At 32.7% G+C, this 22,709-nt stretch overlaps 5 protein-coding genes and 2 long non-coding RNA genes across 8 annotated transcripts; 6 read left to right on the forward strand and 1 right to left on the reverse strand.

Annotated features, from left to right (window-relative positions):
- Positions 1-431: 431 nt before the first annotated feature.
- Positions 432-14,239, reverse strand: LOC148177595 (uncharacterized). Its single transcript, XM_088033373.1, has 9 exons — positions 14,185-14,239; positions 13,962-14,129; positions 11,829-12,033; positions 9,484-9,560; positions 9,229-9,427; positions 7,247-7,385; positions 6,176-6,365; positions 777-944; positions 432-722 (listed from the first exon to the last, which is right to left on the reverse strand). Exons 1-9 carry the CDS (start codon positions 14,237-14,239, stop codon positions 532-534), a joined length of 1,392 nt encoding a protein of 463 aa, XP_087889499.1. The 3' UTR covers positions 432-531.
- Positions 1,627-3,224, forward strand: LOC148177596 (uncharacterized). Of its 2 annotated transcripts, none has more exons than XM_088031968.1 (2): positions 1,627-1,710; positions 1,762-3,224. In XM_088031968.1, the coding sequence occupies exon 2, from the start codon at positions 1,782-1,784 to the stop codon at positions 3,126-3,128; it is 1,347 nt and encodes a 448-aa protein (XP_087888094.1). In that variant the 5' UTR covers positions 1,627-1,710; positions 1,762-1,781; the 3' UTR covers positions 3,129-3,224. The 2 variants fall into 2 exon arrangements, with proteins under 2 accessions (XP_087888094.1, XP_087888096.1); XM_088031970.1 differs by having other exon boundaries at positions 1,627-1,706.
- Positions 7,219-7,562, forward strand: LOC148177597 (uncharacterized). The gene is made up of 2 exons (XR_015769749.1): positions 7,219-7,290; positions 7,345-7,562. It is a non-coding gene; the product is annotated as an uncharacterized LOC148177597 (long non-coding RNA).
- Positions 7,770-8,128, forward strand: LOC148177598 (protein obstructor-E-like). The gene is made up of 2 exons (XM_088032050.1): positions 7,770-7,867; positions 7,923-8,128. Exons 1-2 carry the CDS (start codon positions 7,810-7,812, stop codon positions 8,090-8,092), a joined length of 228 nt encoding a protein of 75 aa, XP_087888176.1. The 5' UTR covers positions 7,770-7,809; the 3' UTR covers positions 8,093-8,128.
- A 1,807-nt stretch (positions 14,240-16,046) lies between the features above and the next one.
- LOC148177599 (peritrophin-1-like) lies at positions 16,047-16,351 on the forward strand. Its single transcript, XM_088033374.1, has 2 exons — positions 16,047-16,101; positions 16,149-16,351. Exons 1-2 carry the CDS (start codon positions 16,047-16,049, stop codon positions 16,349-16,351), a joined length of 258 nt encoding a protein of 85 aa, XP_087889500.1.
- Positions 16,352-16,733: 382 nt separating this feature from the next.
- LOC148177600 (uncharacterized) lies at positions 16,734-17,746 on the forward strand. Its single transcript, XM_088032022.1, has 8 exons — positions 16,734-16,810; positions 16,858-16,924; positions 16,974-17,030; positions 17,080-17,138; positions 17,191-17,256; positions 17,300-17,449; positions 17,503-17,577; positions 17,630-17,746. Exons 1-8 carry the CDS (start codon positions 16,799-16,801, stop codon positions 17,705-17,707), a joined length of 564 nt encoding a protein of 187 aa, XP_087888148.1. The 5' UTR covers positions 16,734-16,798; the 3' UTR covers positions 17,708-17,746.
- A 233-nt stretch (positions 17,747-17,979) lies between these two features.
- Positions 17,980-22,124, forward strand: LOC148177601 (uncharacterized). Its single transcript, XR_015769754.1, has 4 exons — positions 17,980-18,070; positions 18,128-18,186; positions 21,694-21,869; positions 21,914-22,124. It is a non-coding gene; the product is annotated as an uncharacterized LOC148177601 (long non-coding RNA).
- Positions 22,125-22,709: the final 585 nt, after the last annotated feature.

Below are 22,709 nucleotides of genomic sequence, written 5' to 3' on the forward strand. Positions count from 1 at the left end.
TCGTACATTCATAAATAGGAGTTATGTCTGTTAAAAGTTTTCATTGCCGCCAGACGACCAAAATTTTCAAGGTTTAGAAATATCGGTGTCTTCTATCTCGAAGAACATGATAGATAAAGAGATGCAGTATTTGACATCGTTTTTCCCGTGTTTTTTGACAAGAATGAGTTTTTACATTTTTCTGAATTCAAAAATTTATTTTTTTTAATAAAAAAAAATTCTGACTGTAACTGTAAATCTGTCATTTTACGCAGAATTTCAGGCATATTCTAAATCTGTGCCTAAAATATACGTACGACCACAAATAACTGAAATGTGGCCGATTAATCTTTCAAATAGTAACTCTTTTTTTATTTTCTTAAAATGATAGTTAAAAAAAAATTAATTTTTGAAGATCAGTTGGGCCCATTTTCTAATTAATTAGAAGTATATAATGATTACAAATTAATTTATTTAGAATTTGTTTTAATTTACAAATTTTAAAAGTATCACAGCTAAAACGACCTATTAATTAAGTACAACAAATTAAAATTAAATTTTTTGTTTTTCACACCCAGCTCTCCATGGAAAGTCGCATACGTTGCGATCAGGATTAAAGTGGAGTCCTTCAGGACACTCAAACAGGGATGGAATCCCATTAGAACACTCGTAGTATTTTGAGCAATCTTCATGAGGGATATAAACGGGATTCCATCTATCGTCTTGAGGAGGACAAGTTGGAACTATCAAAGATAACTAATTATTTCAAAAGTCTTCAAATTATAAAAATTACTTACGAGCTGAAGAATATGCTGCAACAGCAAGGATGACAAAAACTGCAGAGTAGAACATTTTGAAAAGTTGCTGAGAAGACTTTAAACTGATACTGATGGAGTAAATTTCCCGGCTTTTATACGCAGTGTTATCATTTGGGTACTTGAATTTGATTTGCGCCATATCCGTTTAAATTAAATTTCGGAAATTGGTACTTCAACTAAAAGTCAAAATATTCTGGAAGTTACTCGACTATTTTTGTTATCAGTTTACAGGAAACGCACGAGTTAGATTCTTATCGCTACGACTTATGATTGTCACCATAATATGAAATAAAAATAAAAAAGTATTATTAAATTATATTATGAATCCAAATCAAATTCGGTCCGTATCTGGCTTATTTGCAGTGCAAACTTAAGTTATTGGTACTCATTTTGACGCAGAATTTCACGCAAAATCCAAAACCGTAGTACTTTTTTTGTGTCAACAAACAACTGAATTAGAAGCGAATGAAGTTAGCACTCTAAAAACCCCACATGGAAACCTATTCAATATCATGTTAATTGTAAGGCGGCTTCAAAGTATTGGTGCTTATTCAACGCAGAATTTCACGTAGAATCCAAAAGTGTGCGAATTTTTACCGTACGTCAACAAATAACCAAATTAAAAGAATTTTAAATTTTACATGCAGAATTCGGTTTTGTTTATTAAGTTATTATTGGTACTCATTTCACGCAGAATTTGACGCATGAATAATTCTTTAAAAAAACTTTTTAGAATCTAGGTACTTCTATTCTTTCTATAAATTAAAATTGCGCTCTATTGATTGTTTTGTTTTACCCCAATGTCTGATCAGCTGATCAGCCCAAATGTCAAAATGACGTTTAATGTTTGAGGTTATGACGATTGACGTTTGAGGTTAGAAAGTCGAAACAAAGCATTACTTCGACCCTGTTGGTTCGCATAATTCTGCCGAATACAAGCAATCATTTAAAATTTTTATTACAGATTCATTACAAACATCGACAATGCAAGACTTCTTTGGTTGCCAGAACTCTCTGGAAATGTATAACTGCCACGGCTGCAACTTCACCACAAACTTATCCGGATTGTTTAAAAAACATTTGGAAGGAAACCACGTCTCAGTGCGGTCTTATTCTTGTCAAAACTGCAATTATGACACTTTTTTTGCACTGAACTGGTTCAAACACGTCTTAAATACTTGTAAGCACCAAACTAAGACCAAATATGAAGAAAATGAATGTGATCAATGCAGTTACAGAACAAATTCCAAACCCAATTTAAAACGGCATAAAATTCGGCGGCATTTAAGCGACAGCGAGATTCAATGGTTTAAATGTGACAAATGCGACTACAAAGCGAAACTAAAAGGAGTTTTGAAGCAGCACACCTTCCAGAAGCATTCAGTGGGGAAAACTCGCACGTTTAAATGTGAAAAGTGTGATTTTCAAGCGAAACTCAAATTTCGTTTGACTGAACATGTCAAAATGTCTCACAATGATAAGATTCTGTGGCGGCAATGTGACCTGTGCGAATATAAAGGACGATCAAAATCGAATCTCACGCGACATAAAATCCAGCGACACTTAAGAGACGATGAGATTCAATGGTTTCAATGTGACCAGTGCGATCATAAAACGAAAACGAAGTCAAATTTGGTGTTGCACGTCCAAAAGAGACACTTTGGGGGAGATAAAACTCGTTGGAGTTGCGACCAATGCCACTTCCAAGCGATGACAAAATACAGTTTGAAACAACACAAAATCCGCAAGCATCTCAGTGACAGCGACATCCACTGGTTTCCATGTGATCAATGCGAATTCAAAGCGAAATTAAAGAAGGTCCTCAGGATTCACGTCAAAGAAAAACACTCAACTGGAGACGAAATTTGGTGGTTCAAATGCGAAAACTGCCACTATAAAGCGACGCGGAAAGCAAATTTGACACGGCACAGAATCGATAAGCATTTAAGTCACGATGAGATTCAGTGGTTTGAATGTGAGAAATGCGACTACAAAGCCAAAGCGAAGTCGAATTTGGCGCAGCATGTGAAGTTGAGACATTTGAGGGAAGATGAGATTCAGTGGTTTTATTGTGATCAGTGCGAGTATAAAGCGAAGTTGAATAAACTCGTGATGATGCACCACAGGGAGAAGCATTCGAATGGGGATGAAAGTTGGTGGTTGAAGTGCGAAAAATGTGAATATAAAACGACGAAGAAGACGAATTTGATGCAGCATAATTTGAATAAACATTTGAGGGAGGAGGAAATTCCGTGGTTGCTGTGCGGGAGTTGCGAGTATAAGGCCAAGTCGAGGCCGCAGCTGAAGATGCATCTGCAGAAGAAGCATTAGTGAAAATTTCTAGGGAAAATTAAAAGTTTTGTGGTATAATTTTGTTAATAAATTGTTGTTTTTTTGACATTAAAATCCGCCTTCTGATATCTACAATCCAAGGTTTTTTTTTGTGAAAACTTGAACGATGATCGCCACTCTTACACTATTTCGGTCGATATCCAGCTTATTTATGCAGCAAACTTGAGTTATTTTACGCAGAATTTCACGCTGAATCTAAAACCGCTTTCAAAATATACGTACCACAACAAATAACTGAGTTATTGATTAAATTTTCGGATAGATACAGTTCTTATTTTTTAAATTTTGTTGCTTATTATCTTCCAAATTACGGCAGATAGAAGAAAACTGTTCTCGTCATCATTTTCTCGGCGCTTTTGTTGCTTTTAGAATCTGCTATCATATTCAATATTGGAAGCTTAATTTTTTGTGAATAAAAATTTTGACTTAAACGATAAATTTTTTTGAATTTTTGTTTTTTTGACCACCACTCGTAAACTATTTGACCTACGGATTTGAGATTTAACCAGTTAATAGGTCTATAGCTGCTTTTTTGATTGATGTATAACTCAACGATATTAAACGTTGTTTTAGCTCCGATAAAGCTCGTTAAACATGAGCTCAAATAGAACCTTTGAACATCTAATTCGATCAAAATCTGGTTTATTTGTAAAGCACAATTGTTGGGACTCACTTTACGTTGAATTTTGCGAAGAATCCAAAACTGTCTTATTTGTTTCTGTATGTCAACAAATAATTGAGTTATAGCCCAAAAAATTCTGAATTGTGGCCAGAGAGCAAAAAGTTTGAGGGTCCAGAAATATCGTTGTTCCATATACAGGTCCGCCAACACTAGTGTCCCGGCCCAAAATCGCTATTAAATATGAAGCTATATTTTTTTTTTTTTTGTACATGAAGAGGAAACGGAGCGCTACAAACTGATGTGATCAGTTTTACTCTTGTGTTAATCATATGTAAAATAAACGCAACAAACTACGGTTTTCAAAAATCAAAATGAAGAAAATGGTGGGACACCCAACCTGTCTTGTTCGATTTTTCATCAAAAGGATGAAAATTATATTAAAATGTTAATTAAAAAATGTGGTTCCGAGATATTAAATGATTTCGTTTTAACTCGCTTATAAGATTTATGATCTGGCTTCCAAGCCGCAAACTGGCCCCTAAGTACCTAGAAGATTACCATGGACTTGATATATAACAAACAGTCGGTCTGTCCGATGGAAGATCCAGCCCATTGTGGGTAAAAATATTACCCATCATAAATCGCTTAGTAGGGACTAGTTTGTAGTGAAGAATCAATTGTCGTAAACCCGTCTAAATTTTAAGAATTATTTAATATCTCGGTACCAAATATTTTAATTCAAATTTTAATATCATTTTCATTCTTTTGACGAAAAATGGGACAAGAGAGGTTGAGTTTTACACTCTCTTCTCTATTTTGATTTTTGAAAAACGTAGTTTTTTGGGTTTATTTCAAATATGGTTAACACAAGATTAAAACTGATTACATCAGTTTGTAGCCCTCCGTTTCCTCTTCATGTACAAAAAAAAATATTTTTATAGCTTCATAATTAATAGCCATTTTGGGCCGGGACACTAGTGTTGGCGGACTCTGTACAGGCTGTCCCAGAACTCGCGTCCCATAGAGCAAGGGAGGGTGCCGACAGCAATACAAATGGTAAATTTCAAAACAAAAATTGACTAAGATTGATAGTATTCAAGAACTGATAAAAAGTTAATAACCAATCCCGAAAGCTTATTCGAGAAGTGGAGTAAACGGCCATCTCAATTTCCTAGGCAACGAGAGTCTAATATTCATCTGACCAATGGATGATAGTATGTGTCCATAGTTACCAATTTTCAAATTCTGTTCAGCTTCAAGATTGGCTACAGTTTTTTTGTCTTATCTCGGTTATTTTTTGAGTTAAAAAATTATAGTTTCGAAATTTTGGTTCAGAATTGTTGTCTTCATAAGCCCTTTTTCTCTGGGGCGCGAGTTCTGTATTTCAAAAATTATGATAGATAAAGAGATGCGGTTTTTACTATTGTTGTACTAGTAATTTGTTTGCCTGTAATGCGTTTTTACATTGTTTTGAATTCGAAAATTTATTTTTTTCGAAAAAAAAAATTTGACTATAACTGCAAATCTACTTTGGTCACTTATTTTTCGAGCAAACTTAAGTGTTATATGGTGCAGAATTTTACGCAAATTCCAAATCTGTACTCAAAATTTACGTACGACCCCAAATTACTGAGTGGGGGCCGATTAAAGTTTCGTTTAGTCGTTTTTTTATCCTTAATCAACCCAAAAACGACAGTTTTAGAAACTTTTCTTTTATTATAAATTTTTGAAGACCAGTTGGAACGATTTTCTAATTAATTGATGTATGTATTGATTACAAATAAATTTATTAAATTTTTTAATTTACAAGTTTTAACAAATTAAAATTAAATGTTTTGTTTTTCACATCCAGCTCTCCACGTTATTTTCACACCGAAAAAAAGAGATTAAAAATAACTAGAACAAAAGTTAATTTAGTCGATACATCGCTTATTTGCAGTGCAAACTTAAGCTGTTGGTGCTCATTTTACATAAAATTTCACACAGAATCCAAAACTGTGCTAATTTTTCTCGTACATTCACAAATAGGTGAGTTATGCCTTTCAAAAGTTTTGATGTCCAGACGACCAAAATTTTGAAGGTTCGGAAATATCGGCGTCTCATATCTTGAAGACTATAATAGATAAAGAGATGCGGTATTTGCTATCGTTTTTCTCGTGTTTTGTTTGATAAGAATGCGTTTTACATTTTTCTGAATTTGAAAATTTAATTTTTTCTATAAAAAAATTCCCGACTGTAACTGAAAATCTATTAACTCTTGAACTACAGTTTAAAAAAAATAAAATAAATTTTTGAAGACTAGTTGGGGCCATTTTTTAATTAATTAGAATTTTAATTTACAAGTTTTAAAAGTATCACAGCCAATACGACCTATTATTTAAGATAACAAATTAAAATTAAATTTTTTGTTTTTCACATCCAGCTCTCCACGGAAAGTCGCACACATTGCGATCAGGATTAAAGTGGAGTCCTTCAGGACCTTCAAACAGGGACGGAATCCCATTGGAACACTCGTAGTATTTCGAGCAATCTTCATGAGGGATATAAACGGGATTCCATCTATCGTCTTGTGGAGGACAAGAACAAGGTTGGAACTATCAAAGATAACTAATTATTTCAAAAGTCTTCATATTATAAAAATTACTTACTGGCTGAAGAATACGCTGTGACAGCAAGGAAGACAAAAACTGCAGAGTAGAACATTTTGGAAATTTTCTGAGAAGACTTTAGACTGTTACTGATGGAGTTTATACGCAGTGTTATCATTTGTGTACTTAAATTTGATTTGCGCCATATCCGTTTAAATTAAATTTCGAAAATTTTTACTTAAATTAAAAGTCAATATTCTGGACTTATTCGACTAATTTTTTTATCATTTCGCAGTAAACACACGACTTAGATTCTTATCATTGCGACTTATGATTGCCACAGAGTGTTGTACAACTGAAATGTTTGCGCGATTAATCACTTTTTTGTATTATGGAACAAAAATAACAACATATTGTTGAATTAAAGTGAGTTGTAAATTCCAGAACTTGTGTTTCTGATTGATTGATTGAGAAAAGCAAATTTAATAAATGGCCCAAATGTTCAGAAAGGTCCATAAAAATAAAATTAAGAACCCAAAGAATTATAAATTTTGTAAAAATGTTAATTAATAATTAATAATTAAAATATTTGTACGATTGTGAATAAATTAGTATACAAATTCGGGCGGAAGTTCCATTTCCGTTTTTCCACAAACTGTTCACAGAGACGTCACCTGATTAGTTGTTTTTTGCATCAGATAAATCTCAAAAAGGATTTAAGAAAAAAAGATCGGCAAATAAACCGACGGAAGCTGCTTGATCCCCGATAAGCTGATAAGTACAAATTTCAAGAGTGCTTATTGTTCTTCCATCAGGTATATAAAGACCAGTCAATCGTTAAAGTCATCAGTTACTGAAAGTCAACACTCTAAAATGTCTCTTTTCACCGTTGTCTTCATCTTTGCTTTAACAGCATACTCTGCTACAGCCTGTAAGTAAACTTCTTTATTTTTCATGCAAATCTTTATTCTCTGATTGTTAACAGATCCTGAGTGCCCACCTAAGGATGGACCGTATCCTGTGTACCTGCCAGGACCAATTTGCACACAGTTTTATGAATGCTCAAACGGTCTAGCGTATCTGTACAACTGTCCCAAGGAAACTCATTTCAGTCCTGAAAAAAATGTTTGTGTTCCTGGAGGAGATTGCGAATAGTTGAACGTTATTTTATATTCATGCAATAAAATTATAAAATTAATTTTACACTGTCTATTAATTTGTCTATAACACTCAATATTTCATATAAGTATATTTAATTTGTACGTACCACCAGAAAGATGCAGCTTTTCTTTAATTCCCAAGCTTGAAAACTGGTGACAACTAAAAAAATCCCTAAACGAATTTATGAACGGATGGAACTTCTTTATTAAGTATTCATGACACGTCTCTAATCTGGGTATATAAGATTGACGAATTTCAATGTGTCACCAGTTTCAAAACAACGCTCAAAATGTTTTCTCCTGCGGTTTTCTTCATCTTCGTCTTTACAGCTTCTTCTTCAGTTGCTGGTAAGTCTACTTGACCACTCTTTTACGTAAATCTTTATTTTTTCTTTGTTAACAGATCCTATATGTCTAGATCACGATGGTGAGTTTCCTGTCTATCTTCCAGGACCCCGTTGTTCTCAATTTTATGAGTGCTCAAACGGGAGGCCGCATCTTTATAATTGTCCTGAGGGAAATTATTTCAATATTGTTGGAAGTATTTGTGTGCCTGGAGCAAATTGTGATTAATCTTTGTTTTTATTTATAATTAAATTACTAATGGTAGTTTACGTTTTTTTATTAATAAACCTCTTCAACGGTCATCTTCAATTAAAGAGGACGGGAAGTAACTTAATTAATCAGATTTGTTTATCTACAAGTGAAGAAATTGACTCGTACGAGCGTGCAAATTGTTTATAGGAACAGGATAACAACACACTCAAAGTGCAATTATCGTACAATCAAAACAAATTTATAGATAAAAATAGATTCTACAAAGGAAGACAATTAGTGTATTAAAAAAGTTGTTGTTGTTGTACAAAACAATTGTTTATGCCATTTTTTGCTATATTATGATTTAATGAATCGATTTTTCCGACGTTGTTATTAACGCATCCGGTGTGGAAACTTAGGAAATAGTTATTTAAATAAGCTGGATTTTACGGATTGGACGTTCAGCCAATGAGCGAATAGTTCCGATCGGGTTGGTTGTTTGGGTGCGTTTTTTTGCTATAAAAACTGTCTGCAGCGAGCCAATAAACGACCGCTTTTTTGGGATTAAATCCGATTTCAATCACACTCTCCATTTTGCTTTGAGAAAAGGGTGGATCTTTAAATAAAAATTTCTGAAACTTGTCCTCTTTACTCTACAAGCTTGTAATTGGGCACGATTAATAAACGTGTTAAGGGTGGCAACCCTGCCAAATTTCGCTGCTGTCGCATTAAATTTACTGGAACTAGATTTTTTTATTTTGGATTTCCTGACTGTTTTTTTGCAATATGACGGTCGATCTAATTCTGGAAATGTAATCTCATATTTTTCTATTTTTTCTCAAATGGAACGAAATGATGGTTTTGTCGATTTCATATCAAATTACGCATTTGAGTGAGGGTGGTTTAAAAATCGAAAATTTGATATCTTATCTTTCATAACTTGGTTATATTTTAACTTCTTTAATTCATTTTTACGGCGTTTGATGGAGAAAAACCTTCTCAAAACACTTTTTACGCAAGTTTTGATAAAGATATTATACAGGGCGTTGCTGTAAAATCTAGACATAGTTAGAATCTCAATTTTTTATTAATTTAAACACAGAAAATTTAATAAATAGTACACTAATTAATATTCCATTTAAAATTAAATTAAATTGCAAATCTATGGCTGCGACTTCTCATTTTTATATCCTCTGCAGCCAGCTCTCGATGGCCAGTCGCACACGTTCAGAGTGGGATTGAAGTGGAGTCCTCCAGGACACTCGAAGAGATACGGAGTCCCGTTGGAACACTCATAAAATTTCGTACAATCTGTGTCTGGAATATAAACGGGATATCTTCCGTCTCGTGGAGGACACGTTCCTGTTGGACCTATACAGCGTTATTTATAATAGATTTAAATTTAAAATCTCAACAAATGATTTTACCTGCTGAAGAATAAGCAGAGACGGCGAGGATGACAAAAAGAACAGAGTAGAACATTTTGGAGAGTTTTCTTTTCGAACTGATGGTGGTAGTGTGATTTTGATGGTTTTTATATGAGTTTTTATCTGATTGAACTTAAAAACTGTTTGACTGATTTTTGCAATATCCGTTTAAATAAACAGTTTGAATTAATTTTGGAATTTCATACTTCAATGTCTGATAAATGTCAGATAAATTTGTTGTTGGAAAGTTAGGAAACTTATTGATTGTTATCAGTAAAAATAAAGTAGAGTTCAAGAAAATATCTTGGATTTTGAAACCATTTTTAATTATTTTTATACACATTGTACCGACATTTTGACATTTAAGACTGGTAAATCTAGACAAACTAAGGATATTCAAGAAAGAGATTTGAATTTTTTGTAAGCTTTGGAATCTCTTTTTTCTGTTTGTTCTGTAATCTTTGGTGTTTATTTTAATCTACTTTTTTTGCATACATATACATACTTTAATTTGGTTAAAGATTAGAGTAAACTGATACAACCAGAAAAATCTTGAAGCTCGGACCGGATAGAATACTCAAGGAAGATCACTATCATGATTGACGTGAATTGTTTTACTGACACAAAAATAGGAAAAGGAAACAGGAAATTCTCCTCTAATTTTATCTAATATGATAATAATAATCAGAAACTTTAGTTCTCAAAACAGGTATATAAGTTTGGTGAATCTTCAAAGTGTCATGAGTTTGAGAGCTACAACTGAACGTCTAGAATCAAATTCCAAAATGTTTTTCTCTGCTCTTTTCTTCGTTCTTATTGCCACAACTTACGCTGGCAGGCATGGTAAGTTTCCTTTTTCTTTGTTTTGTGAAAATTTAACTTTTGTTTGTCAATAGATCCTGATTGTCCAGTTCAAGATGGACAGTATCCAGTGTACCTTCCAGGACCTATTTGTACCCAATTTTATGAGTGCTCCCATGGAAGGGCATACCTTTACGACTGTCCAGATGGTAGTCATTTCAGTGTGGCTGACAGTGTCTGCGTCCCTGGAGGAAATTGTGAATAACCGACCGGATTTGATTTTTTACGGTTTATTATGTTAATTTATTTATATTTGTTGTCTTTCTTAATTGTTTTAAATAAAAAAATGTAAAATAAGCACACTCAAGAATTTTTATGAATATTGGAGAGTTCAAAATGGGATGGGAGGGGACTCGTGGAAATCACAGATTTGTTTTTTCTGTCTGCTTTATTATTTTAGGCACATGTGCTTTAGCAAAAATTTACAATTTAAATCTGTGGATAAGTTCAATTTATTGCTATTCTTCATTTTGGTGTTGTCTTCACCTAGCTTTAAACGGCCTATCGCACACGTTGATAGCAGGATTCTCTCTAAATTTTCTTCAATTTTCCAAATTGTGCAAAATTATTATTGAATTTGTTTTGCATTCTGAATTTTTTTTTTGGATTTTTATGAAAATCTGTTAAGGTTTTTATTACTTTCTTTTTTTTCAGATTGTTCTTAGATTGCCTTTAGTGCGCTTTAGATCAACTTTAGATCAACTCGAATTTTTGTAGGTTGTCTGATTTTTTCTTAGAATTTAATGATTTTCTTCAAGTTCTATTTAAAGTTTTTACATTTTTCAAGGATTTTACCGATCAGACGTCTAGCCAATAGGCGAATAGTTCCGATTGAGTTACTTGTTTGGTGCGTTTTTTGCTAGAAAAACTTTCTGCAGCGAGCCAATAAACCACCGCTTTTTTGGAATTAAATCCAATTCCAATCACACTCTCCATTTTACTTCGAAAAAAGGGTGGATCTTTAAACAAAAATTTCTAAAACTTGCTCTTTTAATCTACAAACTTGTAATTGGGCACGATTAATAAACGTGTTAAAGGTGGCAACCCTGCCAAATTTCGCCACTGTAGCATCAAAATTACTGAAACTAGATTTTTTTGGTCACGAAAATGTGGTCTCATATTTTTCTATTTTTTCTCAAATTTGCTCAAATGCATTGTAGGAACCACTGAACAGAATGATGGTTTTGTTGATTTCATATCTTCAAAATTACGCATTTGAGGGCGGTTAAAAAACAAAAATCTCCCGTATTTATAACTTTGTTATTTTTTAACCGATTTTATTGATTTTTACGGCGTTTGATAGAGAAAAACAATCTTAAAATCAATTTTTACAGAAATTGTGATAACAATATTATTACAGGGCGTTACTGTAAAAACCTAGACATAGTGAGAGTCTCAATTTTTTATTAATTTAAACACAGAAAATTTAATAAATAATACACTAATTAATATTCCATTTAAAATTAAATTAACTTCCAATCTACGGCTGCTGCTTCTCATTTTTATATCCTCTGCAGCCAGCTCTCGACGGCCAGTCGCACACGTTCAGAGTGGGATTGAAGTGGAGTCTTGCAGGACATTCGAAGAGATACGGAGTCCCGTTGGAACACTCATAGAATTTCGTACAATCTGTGTCTGGAATATAAACGGGATATCTTCCGTCTCGTGGAGGACACGTTCCCGTTGGACCTATACAACATTATTTATAATAGATTTAAATTTAAAATTTCAACCAATTTTCTTACCTGCTGAAGAATAAGCAGACACAGCGAGGATGACAAAAAGAGCAGAGTAAAACATTTTGGAGAGTTTTCTTTTCGAACTGATGCTGGTAGTGTGATTTTTATGGCTTTTATATGAGTTTTTATCTGGTTGAACTTGAAACTGATTGATTGATTTTTGCAACATCCGTTTAAATAAACAGTTTGAATTGATTTCTGAATTTCATACTTCAGTGTCAGAGAAGGTTGCGAGATAAAATTGTTGTCGATTTGTATCTGGAAAAGTAAAGTAAACTCAAGAAAATTTGTTGAATTCTGAAACTGTTTATTTTTTTTAATAATTTTTTATACACCCTGTCTAGACGTTTTGACATTTGAGGGTGTTAAATCTAGGCAAACTGAAGACAAGAAGATGACTTCAATTCTTCAAGTTCTTCTTTGTTTTTTTTTATAAACTTAGACACTTCTTTTTTTGTATGTCCCTGAAAAGCTCCAGAATAATTTAGTGCTTGATATTTCAGATAGAAATAGGCATGTCATTTTTACCGTCGTTTTTCTTGCTTTTAAACTAATAAGAATCAGGTGTTTCACATCTGGAATTTTAGATTGTTTTGTTTGTTTGGTGGTCATTTTACGCAGAATTTTAGGCAAAATTCAAAACTGTGCAAATTCTTCACGTACCTACGTCATTAAATCACCAAATTAGAAACTTTTGCAGAGAGTGGATTTTTAGTTCAGAAATGTCTAATGTTTGATATTTCCGAAACTAAGACAGATAGAGGGATACGGTCTACATTATCGTTTTTTTCACGTTTTTTACGCTCTGTTATTCGAAATTCGACAGCTGATTTTTTGGGCAAAAAAATTTCTGTCTCAAATGAATAATTTTAAATTTTTGTTTTTTTTTGACTGCCACTCGTAATCTATTTGACCTACTGATCTGAGATTTGGCCACTTGATAGATCGCAACTGCTCCATCGACTGATGTATCTAAGGTCTATTAAAAATATTTCTTTGCATTTCTACATTTGTGTTTCTGATCGTTACCTCTTTTTATTTTGTTCAAAGATTGGAAAGTACTGTGATACAACCAGAAAAATCTCAAAGCTAATTTCGGACCGGACAGAGTGCTCAACAAAGATCACTATCATGATTGACGTGAATCTTTTTACTAACACAAAAAGAGGAAAAGGAAACAGGAAGATCTCCTCTAATTTTATCTAAAAAGATAATAATTAGACACTTCAGCTTCCAAAACAGGTATATAAGTTAGGCGAAGCTTCAAAGCGCCATCAGTTCTAAAATCACAATTGAACGCTTTGAATTAATTTCCAAAATGTTTTTCTCCGTTTTTTTCTTCGTTCTTATTGCCACAGCTTACTCTGCCAGGCATGGTAGGTTTTCTTTTTCTTTCTTTTGTGCGAATTTTTATTTTTCTTGTCAATAGATCCTGATTGTCCAGTTCAAGATGGGCAGTATCCAGTGTACCTTCCAGGACCTATTTGTACCCAATTTTATGAGTGCTCCCATGGGAGGGCATACCTTTATGACTGTCCAGATGGTAGTCATTTCAGTGTGGCTGACAGTATCTGCGTCCCTGGAGGAAATTGTGAATAACCGAACGGATTTGATTTTTTACGGTTTATTATGTTAATTATTATTTATATTTGTCGTCTGTCTTAAATGTTTTAAATAAAAAATGTGAAACAAGCAGACTCAAGAATTTCTATGAAAGGGAAAGGGAAGTGGACGATGATCTTCGCCTATTGAAACTACAGATTTGTTTTTTATACTTGCTTTATCATTTTATGCACATCTGTTTTAACAACAATGTTCAATGAAAAACTGATGATAACTTCAATTATTGCTGTTGCTCCTCATTTTGGTGTTCTCTACACCCAGCTCTATACGGCCAATCGCACACGTTGATAGCAGGATTAAAGTGGAGTCCTGCAGGACACTCGAAAAGGTAGGGAGTCCCGTTAGAGCACTCGTAGAATTTTGAACAATCTGAAGCTGGAATATAAACGGGATATTGTCCATCTCGTGAAGGACATCTCGGACCTAAACAAATTAATAGTTTCAAAATTCAAGAATTTTGATTAAAAAAAATTCGTACCTGCCGAAGAATAAGCAGTGACGGAGAAGAGAACAAAGAGTGTTGAGTAAAACATTTTAGAAAATCGTTGAAATTGCAGTTTTCGAACTGATGCAGCTGCTTCAATTTGCACCGTTTTTATAGGAGTTGAGCTTGAAGTTGATGGATTGATTTTGGATTTTTATTTTACCTAAACAATGGTAATTGACTTCATGCATTTAAAGTGTCAAACCAATCTGAGAGAGATTAAACTGATTTAGGAAAAGTTGGAAAATTTCTTATTGTTATTTATCAATATAAATCCAAAATTTAGATTCTAATCAGTGTGACTTATGTTATCAGATTTTCTATTATTGAACCATTCGGTTCTGAGAAGAGACGGATTAAGGTCGAATTAAGACGATAAGCGCATTTGAAAGAATTGGATCTCCAAAAAAATATGTATATACAGATGTCCCCGGATTGAGTTCACAAGAGGGAAAAAAAACTTTATTTTCCATTTTACAAAAAAATGACAAAGGAATAACATTTTTTGCTTAATTCAAAACATATAAATCTGCAATTAAAATTTCAAAATTATTAGTTTGTACTCTGAAATTCAATTTTTTCATATTTTTATTTACTGAATTGTTTAATTGTATGTAAATATAAGCAGGCTGTGGATTCAAAATATCAAATAGTGCGTTAAAGATTAAGGGAAAATATCAATAAATAAGGTGTATAAAAGTATATAAGTATTAAAAATCGGATAACAAATGCAGTTGCATCCATAACAATAATTGAGAAAATTGAAAACATTCTTAAAGAATTACGAGTTAGAATTGAATTGTGTGCTGAAAGAGGTTGTGGGTTAATCGAATAGTTAAAATTTGTTTAGACTAACAAATAAATTTTATTCCTTTGACATTTTTTTTAAATTAAAAATAAAAAAGTTCTTTGTTATTTTTTGTTTATATCGATTTTAAGAACAGCCTGATAATATTAAAGTTTTAATTAAAGATTTATTTGTTTTGAATTAAGCAAAAAATATTATTCCTTTGTCATTTTTTTGTAAAATGAAAAATATCGTTTTTTTTCCTCTTGTGAACTCAATCTGGGGACATACTGTATGTATACTAGATTTTTAGTTTTTTTAGATTTACTTACGTATTCTTTCTCTTCTCTTTAGATTTTCTAACTTTAGTTTATACATTTTCGTCCTTCTATTTAAATGTTGCCTATTTTTTGTAGGTTCGCCAAATTTGAATTTTTAAAAATTAGTAAATCTTGTATTTTATCTTTATAGTTTCTTAGAATTTTTTTAATTTTTATGTTTGTTTATTCTTTTCTATTCTTCAAATTAATTGTCTTTAGAGTTTCTAGTTTGCTTTAAATTAACTTTAGATCCACCCTAGTTTTTGTAGCATTATTTTTAAATAATGCTATAATTTTTCTTCAAATTCTATTAAATTTTCCAAAACTTTGATTTTTAGTTTAATTAGACTGTGCGTCAATTCTCCTTGAATTTTCCGTAGACTTTATAATATAGAGTTTTTACTTTTGCCTTAATCTTTGTAATATTGAAGTTCTTTTAGGGCCCAAAAGTAGGTACGCAAAAATTAGATTTTTGAATCAACCAATTTGAAGCATAAATTTCTGGAAAATTTTCTTGCATAATTTCATCAGAACCAACGGATAAAATCTAAATTTTTATGGGTAATCTGATAAAAATCAACAAGTTTTTTATTTTTTAATGCAACAAAGGCATTTTTATTAATTCATCATCGGATATTGCAAAAATCAATCGATCAATTTCAAGTTCATTCATGATAACACCGCCTATAAAATCACGAAAATTCGGACCCTCTGCATCAGTTCGAAAAGACTTCCAACAGCTTCTCAAAATGTTCTACTCTGCACTTTTTGTCCTTCTCACCGTCACTGCTTTTTCATCAGCAGGTAAGAAATTTTTCAATAGAAATTTTCAATTTAATTAATTTGTCTAGGTCCGAGGTGTCCGGCACGAGATGGACAATATCCCGTTTACATTCCAGCTTCGGATTGTTCAAAATTCTACGAGTGCTCCAACGGGACTCCGTACCTCTTTGAGTGTCCTGCAGGACTCCACTTTAATCCTGCCATCAACGTGTGCGACTGGCCGTATAGAGCCGGGTGTAGACAAAACCAAAATGAGGAGCAACAGCAATAATTGGAATTATTAACAGGGCTTAGATGTAATATTTTGTTAAAGCACATGTGTAATAAAATAAAGGAAGAATAAAATTCAGTGGTTTTAATGTGAGAAGTGCGAGCATCAGATTAAACAAAAAAAATTGTTTTGTGTGGAATGTCGGTCTAGGCAACCAAATATACAGGGTGTTTGATGCAATTTTGTTATATTTATAATAACACCCTGTATAGACATACATATACAGTTGCAATTATGACCAAATTATCTAACTCGTTTTTCTGCTCTTTTATTACATTTATTGTATTATGTTTAACTTCATTTTTTTGCAAGGAGTGTCATAAAAAAATTCTTATCTAATCAATTTTGTCTAGGCTAAAGTGTTTTGGTGTTCGTACTGGTATCTCATTTATCAGTTTTCTCCCAATTTTCCATGCAGTTGGCGTGCTATTTCCCACAATTTCAACAATGTCACTCCTCGTAAGTTCATTTTCTATTTTTCCAACGTAACCTCTAATCATATTTAGGATTCCAAGTATGAAAACGCAGCGAGAATCTTAGCCGAGGCGGAGGATGAGGTTCTGCAAGCCGCCGGTACGACTAAACAACTTTTATTTGCGATTTTAATTTGTAATGTTGGCAGGACTGATGGCCCAAATGCGACTGGAGACTTTAAATCGGCGCCTAAAAGGAGAGAAAGGTTGGTATCACTGGTTTCGGGAAGTTGGCATCACTGATTTATGTTTCAGAAGTTAAAGTTCTGACGCCAGCGAGTGTGGTTCTAAGACCGAGTATCTTAGGAACGAAAGTAAAGTAATGCGTCTTCGTTTTTTTAATTTATTTTAAGTGTCAATTTTTAGATTGATTCCACCTCTAATAACGAAGAGGTCTTCGGCGGTTTAACTTCTTTAGGACCAGAAAGTCGAGTAAGTTCAGTGAGTGTTAGCGACATGATGAGGTTTGTTGTAGAGTTTACCACCACCGAAAAGCACTGCACGGAAAAGTAGTTTTTCTTTTAAAGACTCTGAGTCTTCTTTTTCATTTTCTCTTCCTACATTACCAGAAACAACAAAGAAGACCTCCAAAAGTAAAAGTGCAAAGACAAAGGTACAACCTCAGGTGAGTTGCGGTTATCAGCGCCATCAGTTGGCGACACTGAATGTTTATTTTAGAGGGTCTTTTCATTTTCTGGACAAGATGCACTGGTCGATAAAGAACCACAAAGCTTGTCGGCTTTAAAAGAAGCGGTACGTTTTTTTTTAAGGGTTTTGTTTAAAATTGTCATTTTCTACGGTTTAGAGGGTTGGGAAAGAAGTGAGCGAACCAGAAGGTAGGAACCTCAGTAAATCTTCTTCGCCGAAGAGGTATTGCTGTTAGAATGTTTTTTTCTTTCTTAATGTCTTACCTTTTCAGTTATCATGTACCAATCGAGGTAGGATTATTATTTTTTTTTAATTAGGTGTGTCTTTAGTCTTCTCATTTTCCAGGAACCAATGAAGAAGCTTGCAATAGTGAGAAATGAGCAGAAGTCATTAAACACAGTAGAAAGTGATGTAGGAAGGTAAAATAAAAATCAAATTTTGTTTGTTTTTTTTAATTTTCGTTCTTTCAGGACGAAAATTCAGGTGGGTTTCCTTTGCGATATAATTTTTTTCTATTCAATTTGCTGTCATGTTTAATTTTATAGCCAAATATTAAAGATTGTGGAAAAATTATAGTAAAAAAGGAAGAAAAAGAAAGGTAGAAGAAAATTATTTTTTTCCGTAATTTTATCTGACTAAATTTTTTCTCACTTAGTGTTTTCGGAAGAAACCTTGAGGAAGAGGACTCCATTTTCGGTCTGCATACGAAAACAGGTAAATTCTATACATGAACTAGTCTACAATCGAAAATTAGAAAAATGAGAAGAAAAAATTTGAGATTCGAAAGATCGAAGGAAATTTGAAAGTGAATGCCAAAAAAATTTCTTTCTCGTGATTTTTACAAGTTTTTAAATTATAATCAAGAGAAAAAAAGACATTACTCAAAAACATTTTTTTTAATATAATACGGGGTGATCTATAATAAGTTTGCTCGACATTTTTCTTAAAAACTACAAACAATGGAAATTATGGAACAAAAGTAAGCGGACAAGACAAATTAAATTAGAATATTCAAATTTTTGTGACACTTTCGGTTATACCAGAAGTACTCAACTTGTTTATTTTAAATGGAACATTCTACAACATGCTACTGGTTTTTGTGTTCTACATCTAAAATGAAGCTTACTATGTAAATAATATGTTATTTCTAAACTGTAACAAGATTTTGATTTTTTTTAAATAATTTTATTAATTAATTTATAATTTATAATTTTTTAAAAACAAAAACAAAAATGGTGGATGCGCCGGGTAAAAACACCAATTTTTGTAATTTTTAATTTAATTAAATTAATTTCTAAGCCGATACATGACCGAAACAACGGAGTAAATAGACTTCGCAATCTGAAAACTTAAATTATTGCCACATTTTCACCACAACTCCTTACCGAAGCGCCCATTGTATAATTGATGCACACAGTTTCAGAAAATCGTATTTTCATAGTCTTCTGTATATTCATCAAAAAAATTAGATACAGTTTTTTATTTTCACTGTTCCAGTTGTACCAATTTGTGTTGTTTAAAATCTCCACCAGCTCGTTCGACTGGAAAAACTTGTATAAAACCGAAATAAAAAAAAAAGTGAGTTCTTACGACATCTTCGACCATTTGTCCGCTTAAAATGAGGAGAGTTAAAACGAGACCTGAGGATATTGACAGAACTGACAGAAGCACAAGTCTTTCTTTGAACGAACCTTGAAACTTTGGAAAGAATTACAACATTTGATCGGAAACTGTCTTACATAGCAGTATAGAACTAAGATGCTGATGCCGAGGACCACCGCGGCGATGTTGAACAAAGCAATAAGAAAACTGAGTTTGCTTTCTCCTTTTTTCAACGTTCTATGAACAAGGTTTACTCACATAACTTTAATTTTTAATTATTTCACTAATTTTTCAGATTTTTTAGTTTAGTTCAGTTCAGTTATTAATAGTTTTTTTTTTGTTTTATTTTACTAGTTTTTGCTTTCGTAGTCTTTTTGTTCCTTATGTTCTTAATTATTCAGTTTTTAACTTTTTAATTTCAGAGTTTTCTAAGTTCTTCAGAGTTAAAATTTTCTAGTGTTTTAAGTTTAAATAATAATCATTTTTTATATTCTGTTTTCAATTTTTTTAGTATTTATTATTTTGAGGTTATTTATCTTAAATTTTTTTGAGGTATTTTATGGACTTTGCTTCTTTGATCATTCACAAGATTTAAAAGACCAATAAAGTAAAAAACTGAGAAATTGATGCAAAAGTAAGAAACAGAAAATGAAAAATTAATAAGCAGAAAAACTCCGAAACTACGGAACAATGAAACAATTAATCTACGAAACTATAAAACTCTGTAACTATGTCACTATGAAGCAATGAAACTATGAGACTATAGAACAAAAGTTTTGAAACTATGAAACTATGAGACTATAAAATGAAAATTGTAAAACGTTAAAACTGAGAACCTAAAACCGTGAAATTTTGAAACTAAAACGGCGAAACTACGAAATTGCAAAACTACAAAACTGTAAAGCATTGCAACTATAAAACTACGAAATCAAAAGCTTTCCAAGCTGTGAAACTACGAAACTATGAAACTGTAAAACTGTAAATGGTAAAAATAGAAACTATGAAACAGCGAAATTGTAAAACTGTGAAACTGTAAGGTTGTAACTGAAACTATGAAGTTTTAAAGCTAGGAAGCTATGAAGCTAAGAATCTATGAAACTACAAAACTTTAAAATTATGCAACTATGAAATTATGCAACTACGAAACTATGACGCACTAAAACTAACAAACTATGAGGCTATTACACTATAAAACTGAAACCATGAAATTACAAAACTTTAAAACGGTAAAACAGAGAAATTGAAGCTGTAAAATTCTGATAATGTAATCATGAAACTTGCAATGCAAAACTGTAAAATTTAGAAATTATGAAATTGCGACACTACAAAATAATAAAACTGAAACTGTAAAACGGTGAAATTATGAAACTATAAAACTACGAAACAGTAAAATGGTAAAACTGAAACTGTCAAACTATGAAACTATGAAACTATGAAACTATGAAACTATGAAACTATGAAACTATGAAACTATGAAACTATGAAACTATGAAACTATGAAACTATGAAACTATAAAACTATGAAACTATGAAACTATGAAACTATGAAACTATGAAACTATGAAATTATGAAGCTACGAGACATATGTATAATTGATACCATATATTATGAAACTCTCACTCTATGGAACTGTAAAATAGTATCTGTGGAAATATGAAAGTACGAAATCACAAAACAACAAAACTGCAAAACTGTGAAACTCTGTTGAAAGAATGTAAATGTAAATGTGTAAAAATTGAGGAAGAAAATGTGATAAAATTAACTTACGCATAAATCGAAACGTGTCGGTGGATGCAAATTTTCAATTTTTCCTTTATTCTCTGATCACATCCCTCATCGATTTTTTCCAGAAAATCCGCCAACAAGTACATGTCAAACCGCAAAAGACTCGTCCCGTAAATCGTCACGTAGAATACCGTAGGCATCATGAAATTATTCGGGATAAAACTCATTCTAAATATGTACGACAATACACCTTTAAAGCCAGGAAAAAACTCCTCGAAAATCGCCAGAGGGAAGTAAATGTCGCTGTCGCCTTCCAGCACCTCCGTCGCTTTAACGCCGTTAAAAAACGCGAGAATTGTGTTGAGGAAAACGAGGCACTGTAAGCAAAGAGCTTCTTTCTTGATTTTGCGTTGAGTTGCGCTGCTGGCTTTGTTGATATCCCAGTGATGCGCTTGGAGTTTGTGGTAAAACTGTGAGATAGTCGGAATGGCGTACAGTGAAACTAAAAGCTGCAGGATATGAGATAAGTCACTTTTTTCTGGTACTTACAAAGCAAGTACATCCGTAAAACGTGAAGTACTTGAGAGTGTACGTCTTTTCAAACTTGTGCAAAAAAAGAAACGTCTGGAAAATCGCCAAGAAAGCGATGTAAACTGAGTCGATTTTCAAGAGGATTTTCAAGGCGATGGTGCGGTACAAGTCTAGATAAATGAGACGGAGCAACCAGAGAGGATCTAAAAAAAAATTAAAAATTTGAAACGGCGGGAGTAGTAGTGGTAACCTTCTTGCATTGAAGAAAAATTTCTTCGCAGATTGCTGAGTTTCTTTAATAATATATGAAACATTTTTTTCTGAATCATTTAATCGATGAAACTGTTTGCTTGATTTTGCAGAAAACTACCCCAGGATGTCCACCGGCATCGACTTGACCAAAGTGCAGCAATCGAACGTCTTCAACAAGTTTGAGTACCACATCAACAACACTCGTGTGTTAAATTACAATCAAGTCTGTCAACCTCAACAGTTGAATTTGATGCTTAACTCGATTTCTCGCAGTTATTCTTCTTCGGTAAGTTGAAAAAGCTATTTCTACTATACAAAGTGTCGTTGTAGGGATCTGGAGGTTGGTGCAAAGTCAAATTAGTTTTATTTTAACTTTTGAGACTTCTAGGAGGATGCGGATGTCGTCAGATTCAATGCAAAGATAGACGCTGTGGATGCAGGAAGTCTGGGACGTCTTGTGGAAGCGGTTGTTTGTGTGCCAACCGTGGATCCTGGTGTCTTAATCGCTAAATGAGTTTTAATAAATAATTATTTAACAATTTTTTTGGTTTATAATTTTTGTAAAAATGGTGGATGCGCCGGGTGAGTGTATACATATACAGGGTGCGCTATTTAAATGACAAATGAAGTTAAGATTTGACCTAAAACTAGAAAATCGATTTGCTTTTATGCTTATTTAGTATGATTGGGCTGTCCATGGAGAAATTGAATCGTTATAATTGCGAACAATCAATTTCTTTGTGTATTTGTGTTGTTAATGATATTATGTTTATTATCTTCTTATCCGTTTATTTGAAATACAATTTTAACAATTCGAATAAAAAAATTTTCTTTTTGACCACATAAAATCAATATGTATGACATTGCAAAAAAAATTAACGTGAAAATTTCGAACGAGAAGATTGCTCTAATATAATTTTTTATTTTACCTGATATGTAGTTTTCAAACTCAGTACAACAACAGACACTGTGGATGTTGAAATTCTGAAGGTTGTTTTATTTTTTTTGTCCCTACTTTTTATATTACGATTTCTTCACTTTTTTCTGTTTCAAAACTGTAGCAACTTTCATTAAGTGTTTTTAAGCAGGAACTCGTAATCTGACTGAAGTTTCTGCGCTGGAAAAA

The sequence above is a fragment of the Gnatocerus cornutus genome, chromosome 3, assembly GCF_029298725.1.
Source record: "Gnatocerus cornutus isolate USDA-ARS CGAHR chromosome 3, icGnaCorn1.1, whole genome shotgun sequence".
Lineage (NCBI taxonomy): Eukaryota > Metazoa > Arthropoda > Insecta > Coleoptera > Tenebrionidae > Gnatocerus > Gnatocerus cornutus.

Excerpts from the sequence above, each read along its gene's own strand:
- LOC148177595 (XM_088033373.1), bottom strand. The coding sequence starts at position 14,239 with ATGTTTTACTCAACACTCTTTGTTCTCTTCTCCGTCACTGCTTATTCT. Across the intron at positions 9,561-11,828 it reads AAAAATGAGAAGCAGCAGCC|TTCGAAAAGAAAACTCTCCA; the intron begins GTAGATTGGAAG and ends TACCACCATCAG. Across the intron at positions 945-6,175 it reads AGCTGGATGTGAAAAACAAA|AAACGGATATGGCGCAAATC; the intron begins AAATTTAATTTT and ends GAAATTTAATTT.
- LOC148177599 (XM_088033374.1), top strand. The coding sequence starts at position 16,047 with ATGTTCTACTCTGCACTTTTTGTCCTTCTCACCGTCACTGCTTTTTCA. Across the intron at positions 16,102-16,148 it reads CACTGCTTTTTCATCAGCAG|GTCCGAGGTGTCCGGCACGA; the intron begins GTAAGAAATTTT and ends TAATTTGTCTAG.
- LOC148177596 (XM_088031968.1), top strand. The coding sequence starts at position 1,782 with ATGCAAGACTTCTTTGGTTGCCAGAACTCTCTGGAAATGTATAACTGC.
- LOC148177598 (XM_088032050.1), top strand. The coding sequence starts at position 7,810 with ATGTTTTCTCCTGCGGTTTTCTTCATCTTCGTCTTTACAGCTTCTTCT. Across the intron at positions 7,868-7,922 it reads AGCTTCTTCTTCAGTTGCTG|ATCCTATATGTCTAGATCAC; the intron begins GTAAGTCTACTT and ends CTTTGTTAACAG.
- LOC148177600 (XM_088032022.1), top strand. Across the intron at positions 16,925-16,973 it reads TGAGGTTCTGCAAGCCGCCG|GACTGATGGCCCAAATGCGA; the intron begins GTACGACTAAAC and ends TAATGTTGGCAG. Across the intron at positions 17,450-17,502 it reads AGACAAAGGTACAACCTCAG|AGGGTCTTTTCATTTTCTGG; the intron begins GTGAGTTGCGGT and ends TGTTTATTTTAG.